The 10803-nt window shown below is 33.9% G+C and overlaps 1 protein-coding gene across 1 annotated transcript in view; it reads right to left on the bottom strand.

Moving 5' to 3' along the window:
* Positions 1–9527, bottom strand: part of LOC103989438 (protein ROOT HAIR DEFECTIVE 3) — a 19053-nt gene extending 9526 nt beyond the window's left edge. Inside the window, exons 1-13 of the mRNA XM_009408278.3 lie at positions 9208–9527; positions 7759–7825; positions 7563–7665; positions 4349–4419; positions 4166–4229; positions 4025–4090; positions 3843–3890; positions 3716–3778; positions 3574–3630; positions 3044–3202; positions 2641–2709; positions 2466–2557; positions 832–910 (exon numbers count right to left, since the gene is read on the bottom strand). Of these exons, the coding sequence (XP_009406553.2) occupies positions 832–910; positions 2466–2557; positions 2641–2709; positions 3044–3202; positions 3574–3630; positions 3716–3778; positions 3843–3890; positions 4025–4090; positions 4166–4229; positions 4349–4419; positions 7563–7665; positions 7759–7825; positions 9208–9355 (1086 nt within the window). The 5' untranslated portion in view covers positions 9356–9527. The remainder of the gene's footprint in view (positions 1–831; positions 911–2465; positions 2558–2640; positions 2710–3043; positions 3203–3573; positions 3631–3715; positions 3779–3842; positions 3891–4024; positions 4091–4165; positions 4230–4348; positions 4420–7562; positions 7666–7758; positions 7826–9207) is intronic.
* Positions 9528–10803: the final 1276 nt, after the last annotated feature.

The raw sequence follows: 10803 nt of genomic DNA, 5'->3' as shown, positions 1-10803 counted from the left end.
TTCCTCAATATAATAAAATTTCTTTCTTTTTCATCTTGATATCAGCTCCTTCCATATATTCAAGCAAATAACTTGTACTTGTAGTACTTTTACTCTTCATCATATAAGTTATAAGATTGCCGAAATAGTCCTTCCCGCTGAAAACAAGTCCTTACAGCCTAAGGGCTTTTATATGGATAAAAAATATTTTTGTTCAAATTTGATACAGTTCAAAGCAAGGTTCGCAATACCGTACCATACCGATATTTCGACCTGGGCTCGGTATCAGTATGGTACGATGTACCGAGCGGTATACCCAGGTATACCAAGCACTGTACTGCTACTATAACAGTGTACTACAACAGTAAACTGTACTGTTGCAGTGTTACAGCGTACTGCAACAGTACTACAGTGCACTGCTACAGTCGGACCGGTAGCGGGCGGTCTGCGTACCATTGGCCTGTCGGACCGGTACATACCACCCGTACCGGGCGGTACAATTCAGTATGGCAGACCTTGGTTCAAAGTCAAACAATTCAGTTCTAGATTTGTAAATATTATTTCAAGTTTTCAACTTTGCAAATTTCAAACTAAGCTAATTATGTTGTAAATTGTAATTGCATTGATAAGCCATAACATTATCCACAATGTTGCTATATAGATGCTACATGCTAGAGTGACATCTGATAACAATTGACTACATTCCTAATATATGTTTCACCCAGAATTGACTACATTCCTAATACACAGATAATAAGAGACAATTGTATCTTGAGTAAGAAACTGTGGTTGATATTTCACCATAGAAAAATAAAATTTTGTGAGGACGAGTAGGGTAGAAAATTATCTCACATGCAAAGCTTTAGATTCTAATTGCTTCCTTTTTGCAGTCCTAACACCTTCGTCAAAGTAGATTGCTTCCATGTCATACCTAGGTGGCATGGAATTAAATATTTCCTTGACAAAAATTTACTGTTCAAAATAAACTAAAATGATTCTGATTCAAGCAACAGCATAAATGTAACGTTCCAGCTGGATTAACAAATCCAAACACAAATATAGGGAGCATATACAAACTGAGTGCATGATGAGGAACAAAAATTAAAATAAGCAATTATTTTGACCACTCAGATTCAATTCTAGAAATGCATATACTCAAACATCCCTAAATCACTATCAAACCTGATATAATTAAATTCCTCTAATACAAAACATGTATATAGCAATAAAGCAAGAAATTCATTGGTTAAAAAACAAAAAAAGTTGTGTTTTTATTATGTCAGACATAGCAAAGCTAATTTGTTCTTGTTAAACCACAAAAGAATTTAATAGAATATTTATAAATTTTATGAAGGCAATGAATGTTTAAGTATGTCAGTTCTATGCATACTCACTCCAAATCTGATGATATTACATTGTGATTAATGAGTGAAAAGTTGGGAAAGATTTTACGGTGTGATCTTAACTCAGATATCTACAATAGCCTGATGATTTCATAGGATAATCTAAATCTTGTCTTAAATTTTTATATATTATAGCCCTGATATTGCAAGTTATCTTTCAATAATAATACATTAACCATATTTATGCAATCATATGTGCAAACAAATTTTCACATTGTCCTTCATAAAAGGGCATAATATAATAACAGCAATGTTACTGATACTCTGTCGTTGTATCAGTTGTGTATAAGCAATGCTTTGAAGTAGATAAGATTTAATGCACCAATTTATTTTAGCATTAAACAGATCTACGGAAACAGGAAAGACAAACATTTTTTTCCTCTTGGTTCTCATAGAGATTAAGGGTTGTTAGTCATAAACTAGCTGCATATGGATTGCCCAAATTCACACTACCCATAAAACCTTAAACTCAGACAGAGCTTTCTTTGTCATAGAAGAACCTTCCTTTATGCACCTACCAATCAAGAGATATCGAAATAATTTTTTAACTATTGGGTGGTATTCACATGTAAAGGTGTGATGCTAACAGAAACCTGTTTTGCCCACATACAGTAGAGGCCATGTGGACATGCAATATGCACTGGAATTTGTGTTGTGCTTATGTAGATTCCTTTAGGCCCTATTTCTGTCATTTGTCATGTCATATTATCATTGTGCCAAATCAAAACTTTTTTCTTCTATAAATCATCAAATTTATTTCTCACTATTTATGCAATAAAAATGTATTAATCCTCTTCTAGTATGATGTAAATCATGAAAAAGGCATTTTTATCAGAAACTGTGTTTTTAATATGATTGATTAATGGACCTATAATCTATATGATGGAAAAAAACCCTTAGTACATTGTCTTACAAAATGAACCATGAAGTGCAATCAGTCTACGTCACGAATGGGCTGTATGAAGATCCATAAAAAGAAAAGTGAGACAATCGTATTCAATTATTCATGAAGTATACGTGTATTTGTGTACTTCTTAGAGTAAATAAATGAAACTAAAAGAGAAGCAATTTAAGATGTATTACTCTGACATATAAGCATCAAGAATAGATCCAAGTTTTTTCCCAAAGCCAGAAACAGGACCAGACTGAACAGCCTCTTCCAGCTCTAACCATCTCTGAAGCACTAAAATATCAGAATTTTATGGACAAATCTAAGTCGGATGAAGACATAGTTATTAAAATTTACGATTGATGTCACCTCATCAGAAGTTAAATGGCTGAGCTTCTCATTCGCAATCTCTTCACAACGAACTGTAGCAACCATTACCTAGGAAATTCAATGAAGTACAAAAGAACTAAGAAGATAAACTAAAGAGCTTGTTGCTTCACAAGTACATATATGTTTAAAGATTGCATTTAATTTCTTCACTAGTCAATTGCTTCAGTAGTACAAGAGTAATACATTCCTATGCTCCCATATTTGACGACACATTTCTCAATTGAAGTTTATGATATTTTGTGTTATTCTAATCTGAAGACACTCCTCAATAGGCAGAATTCTTGTCATTTTGACATATAATTATATCTGGAAAGATGAAGATCTACAGAAGCTTTTTAATAATTATTTATTTAAGCAAAATTTCACTCCAGATATCATGTACCTTATGAGCAGGAAGGTCAAGATCCTTATTTTCTCTTATAACTTTCCAAATCTGTTGTGCACTAAAGGAAAATCCTGAAGCAGGAACAACACCTCTTCTGTCACCTGCAAGTCCTCCTGGGGCAATTGAATGGACAAACCGCTGCTTAAGTTCTGCAACCTGTAATGTGAAACATTCTCAACAACATTTTCCAGTTCATCTATAGAATACACATATAGACACATGCATTATATGGACACATGCGCATACATATATGTATACTTATCAATTTCAGTAAAAATATACATATAGAATTATAGATACAGATTACAAGTATAAAGATGAATTTATGTCCTATCTTGTATTGTAAAAAATTTTAAGTAGGATGATCAGCAAAATTCCAGATAAACTTGATGTCCAGACTCCAGACTCTAGATATTAGTAAATACTAAGTGAAAGCTGGTAGTGTTAGCGGAAAAGTTATTTACACCAAGCTGCATAAGGAAAACCAAGATTAGATATTGCTCGAATATATTCTGATCACTAAATACCTGATTCTCAAATTGTACTTCCTTCTCTTCATAACTAGATAATGCTGTCACCTCCAACTTTTCAGGAGAAACAAAGGAATCAGAAACATATAAGTCAACATTATTTCACAAAATCATAATCCTTTGGCAGGAAGAAACATACATTAAAGAATTCACTGAGTGTGGTGTCCTTTTGAGCATCAGGCCTAGAAACAGAATCCCATATCTGCGAACAATAGCATAGATAAGGGAAAAAAGCTACAATATGTAAAGAAAAGCAGATTACACACCTTCTGTATATCTTCCCTCAGAACTGGCTCTAGATGTTCCAATGGCGTCTACAAGTAATACCAACAGTCAGCAATTACAATGAACTATGAGATATACCAGAAATACAGGAATTAATTAAGGTATTGCCATCATTGACCAGAAAACTTAGGAAAATATAACAGGAAAGATTTGCAGGTCACACCTTTGTCTTGTCACGGATAACAAAGAGTAATGTGGTCTTGCGAGGACTGAACAAACGCATCATGACCTACAAGAGGCGCACAAAGGCACACAATTGTCATACTTAAGTCTATGCTGGCCTTAGCAAACGAAAACACAATACCTGAAATACTGTTTTTAACAATGGCTTGTTAGCAGCTTGCTCCCGGCCAATATCATGGCACCACCTAGATGAATCGAATTTACGAAGGTAAGATTTAGAAGATCAAAAATGAATTATTTAAGTTGGACCTGTGACAATCTCATATGAATAAGAAAATGCTCAGAAGTCACAATTATGACTCACATATTTATCAAAACAATGTCTGATATTGCCAGTGCAAAAAGTGCACTTTGCTTCTCAAAAGCAGTATCATCCTGAAATGAAGACACTAATGCTTGTTGTGATTATTGCACATACTAATGCTTAACAAACTGAAAATACACAGTCCTCTCAAAGTTGATAGTTGAAACAATACCCATGTTTAAGAATAGAATCAAGAAAATAATCTGAATCCCATAAAATAATTAAAAAGCATTGAAATGATGTAATTCATGAGGATGAGCCCTACGAAAGATAATGCAACTAATTTGCATCCACTACACAAACACTTAATCTTTGTGTAAGAGAATTTTTGCATTAAGCTGCTAAGTCAAAAGAAGGAAGAACAAAACGACTAGTAGGTGTATTAGCCAAGATAATACGACAACTTAAAATAATGTATTTCTTGTATGCCATGTGCAACTTGTGATATATTCACTGAAATATGCCATATTCCATATTAGCAACTTGAATCATAAAGAAAAACATGCCATTTATTAATTTAAAAATATTTCATGAGGAATATTCTGAAAAAGATTTACAAGACAAAGTTTAGCACTGCTTGGTGTATGGAAATTCTCAAAAGCAGAGCTTCATTTCACAAAATTCAGTTAGCTATTTAGTAATACACACGAACACAAAGGTGCTATAACAAATAAGTACCAAATTTTATTCAATAAAAAAATAAAATCAACTTATATGTTTTCAATTAAACAAATCTCAGCGAGTCTCTAAAAGCATATCACATGTAATATTCAGTAACATACTCAAAATGATTGTTTTTTTAGGAATGAGAATGAAAATAGCCTAATAGGATTAGCCCTCTCTCTCTCTGTATATAGCAGTGTGGGAAGCAATCGGATTTGCAGATTTGAACCAAACGAGTGGAAGTTTTGCAGATTTGACATCTAAGGAGTGCTAGTGACAGTCTCAGGTTACAAGAGACTACAAAGTAGTGGGTCTAGAGAGTGGATCTCTTCAGTTGTATCATTAATTGGATTGATCCTATTTTCATATCAAAGCCATTGCAAAGATGGACCCACCATTTTTTATGTGATAAGATCTGATCCCAATTGGATCCCTATAAAAACTGAATAGAATGTCTAATCCATGGGGAGAAGAAAATATAAATAGAAAACTAAATAGGAAAAGAAGAAAAGAAAATGAAGTTTATGACTTTAAATACAACAAAAAAGTTCAATTAAAGATACCAGTCAAATATTCATAGAATATCATCACTAAAGACCTACATTCAAAGACACCAAGGTTTGACATATTGCTCGAAATAGTATGAAATGAGTGGTACGTACTAGCCTGTCAGTTGACCGATATGCAGACCAACCCATTTCAGACAATATGCTGAAATATGGTCCCATTATCAATCTATATAGGTATAATGTATCAGTCGATATGGTAAAACTTGGCTTGTATCAAACGATATAGGTCGGTACCAACTGGAATTTGATTAACTGACCCAAATCATGCCTAGTTTGACCCCAGTGGTCAAATTGACCATTGGGGCCTCTTTTAGGGCTTTAAATCCCCCTCCCTTCCCTCTCTTTCATTCACTCTCTCATTCTCTCTCTTTTCTGATACTCTTACTTGTGATTAAAGTTCCTAATCGGCTGATCTAAGATCAATAGAAGCAACTTGACAAAGTTGTTCCCTGACGAATCCGAAACCTCCTTATAACCTACTCATTTATGGCTTAGATACACCTTATTCTTATCTAAATAAAATTTATGTACCAACAGATTAGGAAAAAAATCCCCAAAAATGATTTTTTCTATTTTTCAGTCATTTTTCAGCCTTTTTTTTTCAAAATTATATATATATATCAACGTACTAACACATGGTACACCCGCACTGACCAATATGTACTGTTCTACCCAGGGACCAACACCACCAGTCAACATGGCCCAATGCTCCTTGCTAGACACCAAATAATATCAAAATAATACCAAAATCCTAAACCCCTCCAAGTTTTGTTATCACTCTATCCATCATGGAGAGCACTTCCATGAATGCTCTAACATGCTTAAGTCAAGCTTTTAAATACTGATTGTACTATTTAGTACAGACTGGTATATAATGATTTCATGGCTAATCAATCAATACAGGGACTGTAGTTCATCCTGGCATACCATCCAGTAAGGCTATTTTATAGAGCACACAATAGAGCAAGATGATTGTTACCAAACTATACTGTCAATAAAACCACAGCCAGCTACTAGCCGCTTCAATAGCAGCTATTGACAGCATTCAATAGCCGTCAATGAGCCTCAATAGCACCAGCTTCTCTTCTCTTCCTCCCTTACTCCTCTATAGTGGCCTCCGTCTTAGCCTCCTCAGTCCCCCACCTTAACTTCGTGTAGATCATACCTGTACCTTACCGGTCTATCTACCAATTGGTATTGGCACCAGACTGAAATTTTAAACCTTCCCTTAATTATAAAAATCTAGTATTTTTTCCTCCAGTTGATATATAGAAGTTTAATGATCCTTTTGTAGTGCAGAATTACTGGATTATCATATCTGCAACCACATGCAGACTTGATATCCTTGTTATGATCTATTAATTCGTCTGATCTCCTATGAAATGTAGAATTGGGAATGTATTGCAAATGCAACAACGCATATACAATTCTACCATTATTCTTAGTGTACTGTTGCCCTGCCATTACTGATCCTAGGTTAGCACAAATACTATACAGTAATGTTCTTTAATCACAAGTCAAGTAATCTAGTGACTCAGTCATTTGCATAAAGTTGGTCTTTCAGCGGCAATGATTGCCAGTTTATGTATGCAAATTCATTCCAAGCTTTGGTGTAGTGGAGGATATCTGACTAAAGCTCCATAATGAAGTTAATTAATTCCTAAGTTATGTCGGTAATAATTACTTTTTTCAATTAAAATTACATTTTAAAGATTTCAGGAGCATACCACTATTGACTAAAACAGTATTCTAGTTTGTAAGAATGGAAATTTAAGACTAAATATGTCTAGCCCAAGAATACCATGTTTCAGTCATTTTGTTGCAAAAATTTCTTCTTGAAAACTGCAACATGATAAAATTATAATCAATTATTGAAATGAATTTTTAGTTGAGGCAGTTAAGTTGGGGTAAAATTCAAGACCAATAGATTTGTAAAAAATGTGCAAACCTAAGGAAATCTTAAATGATTTTGTATCATTTACCTCTCCTCTTTCCCTTCCATCTGTACCCTCCAAATCCATGACAACTGTGCAAGGATCTATGCCAACACACTTCGCTAACCAGATACCTTTAGTAGTTTGACTCCTAATAAGAAAAATGAGAAAAGTTATATATCTGGACAATCGAGTACGTAAAAACAATGCCGTGTATTCTCAAACATGAAGGAAGCAGCAGTACCTTCCACGTAAAGCATCCATTTCCCTGAAGTCAGTTTGAAAGAGACGGTTAAGTAAAGTGCTTTTCCCTGCTTGAAAAGAAAGATCATAAGAAATCTTTTGTCCAGCATGTCAAGCATTTTTCAACCAAACCAAGATATAGGACAAAAAGAAACATACATCACCATAAACCTACATTTTTTTGGGTCTGCTACATATTTATTATAATGATACACATTAATAGACCAGAATGAATATACCTAGTATATCTATGCTTTGGCTTATCATAATTGTATTCCTGTGTATGTCAATGGATGGTGAGCGTGAACAGACACATATGAAAATACATAAGAATGTTGTGCACATGCATGCATCCACATATATTTTTATCTTGCTAAGGAACCGTAATTTCAGAGAGAAGTACATGATCCATATCATGTAGATACTGAAGTCAAACGTTCTGTAGGTTCCCATTAAATCAACAAAGCAAATACTGTATGACATTTCAAAGCATCATTCTTTTTCAAATGCATTCTAGTTTTGCTTTTACCTGTAAAACACAAATCATACTAGTTCCTTTGCTTCTGGTCGTAGTATTCATTTTTGCTTTCTCAATATATTTGTTTGATTCTTTATGTTTTAGTGAACCGGTACGCTGTAAATGGAGATCAACAATGTGGAATCTAGAATCTGTGAGTCCATCATGTCTTCTTCCATTAACAACATAATTGTAGGACATTTACATCTTATGAAATAGTTTATAAGCACTCTGACGTGTCTTCCTAGATCCACTCATGATTAAGAGGTTATTTTCAAGTCACAAAAAAGAGACAAGATCCACTTTGTTCAACCAAAATTAAATTCTGGGGTCTTGGAAGGTAGAACTAGTGGTGGGGCAATGCAAGAGTCCTGTCAGTTAAGGGTGTGGAAAGCGTCAATAGACGTAGTTTTATCCATGGAACACAGAGACTTTTATGAATGCTGATCAACTAGACTGCAAAAGGACAACCACATCATGGCTCCAAGGATTCCCCTTTTGAAAGCAATAACACGTTTCTATAAATTTACTAACCTAACATCAAGGTTCCTACCAATGTAGGGTTTGAAAAGATTAGTGCATATAGTCTTACCCTTGCAAGCAGAGGGATTTTTCTATGATTTGAATCATTATCAAGGTGCAACCTTATCGTGGTCCTGAGGATCGCCCTTTTGAAAGTTAAAACTCATCCAACGAATAATTTGACGTCTAGCCCAATGGTTGAAGCTGATTAACTCATCTACTTAAAAGGAGAAAATTAAACATTTGACTCAAAAACAGGAGTATCACTTTCCCAAATAAAATTTAAAAAGGAGCGTGGCCAGCACGCCAAAATTTGATCAAAGTCATGTCTTTTCATTATGTTTCGTAAGATCAAAACCCTAACTACTAGCCGCCACGGGAAACGAAAGAGATTTGACGGGATCAGCTAACCGCTGCTTTGGGGTCCCATGATGGAGACAACGGCATAGGAGAGGCCGCACTCGGCGAGCTTAGTGGCCTTCATGAAATGCTCCACCCCGGGGAAGTTGAACTCGCCGTCCCCATCGATGAGTTGGACCGAGCGAATCTCCTCGCCCATTCTCCGACAGCGCTACGACGACGGCAAAGAACAATGACCGGCAGAAATCGAGAGACAGAGAAAGAGAGAGGTAAGAGACGATCGAAGCAGCTCGATCTGGGGGCTCTCAGAAAGCGTCGTGATGTGTGGGGAGGAGAGGCAAGGAGAGGAGAGGAGGGATGGAAGGCTTCTAATGAGGGCGAGCCAATTCCTGCGGCCGTTGTAGCAGTTACAGACTATATATAGAGGCCCATGTTTGTCCCGTTCAACAGTCCCTTTGGTTTCTATTTGGGCTCCTTTTTTCACCCTTTTCTTTTTTTTTTTGTCCCTTTACTTAAGCTTTTTTTTTCAATATTATTAAGCCTCATAAAAAACTAAAACAAATTACAATTGACTTTTAGTGGTTATTAAATCATATTAATTTATTACTCATCTTTACTGTGACAAGAGAAGGCATTAAATAATTTTAATTTTCTCAAATAAAAATTTATTGAGTTCATAAAAAAAAAAAAATTAACATATTATTTATAACCATAAATTCTATAAATTAGTCACTCTTTTAACACAACTCAACTAATTTGATGTTAATACAATGAATTAATATTGGTTAGCCATTTACTTGCTCAATTTACTAAATTAATTAAGTCTCATTTAGAACAAAATTTTGTGGTAACCATGAGTATGTTGATCCCTATAATCTTTTATCTGTTTTTCAAGACAATTCAATTATTTTGATGCAAATATGAGAGATTTAATATTTGCTAGTGCTTGCTCAATTAAATAAATTCATAAAATAAACCTTTTTTTACCTTAATCATGATCATCTTAATTCTATAATTTTTTTGTCATTCAATAGTTCTTGAATATTTGAATATGGAAAGGTTGCTCAATTTAATAAATAATATATCTAATTTAAATTCAATTTTTATGAGAATTATGATTATCATAAAGTCTATAGCACAGTTTTAAAAATAATATCACCCTATAATATTTTTTTAATTTTTTTAAAAATAAATAGGTAAAAGTCCCATATCAAATATTATATGCGGAGGCCCCACATTTCCCAAATCACACCCATCTCTCTTCCCTCTCCTCCCCTTCTCCCCTAATCACACCCAAAAAAAAATCCTCAATTTTGATAATGATTTTCTAAAATTTTTCATTAAAAAAATTATCTTAAAATCATATCCTTATGATTCGGTAAAAGCTTGAATTAGTTTAATAGAAGTTAGACTAATTTACACTCAAAATTGAACTAAGTTACTAATTTCAAAAAATATCAAAATTTGATAATTAATTATCATAAAATTAATAATAATAATAATCATCATCATCTTAGAATAATATTCTTGTGGTTCTATAAAAGTTTAGATTGGTAAAGTAGAAATTAACCAAGTTACACTAGAAATTGAAATAAGTTGAATTCGATAAAAATTAATTCAAAAAATTTAAAAAAATTGATGATTATT

Source organism: Musa acuminata, chromosome BXJ2-6 (assembly GCF_036884655.1).
Source record: "Musa acuminata AAA Group cultivar baxijiao chromosome BXJ2-6, Cavendish_Baxijiao_AAA, whole genome shotgun sequence".
Lineage (NCBI taxonomy): Eukaryota > Viridiplantae > Streptophyta > Magnoliopsida > Zingiberales > Musaceae > Musa > Musa acuminata.
This window is presented reverse-complemented; position numbering and strand designations above follow the sequence as displayed.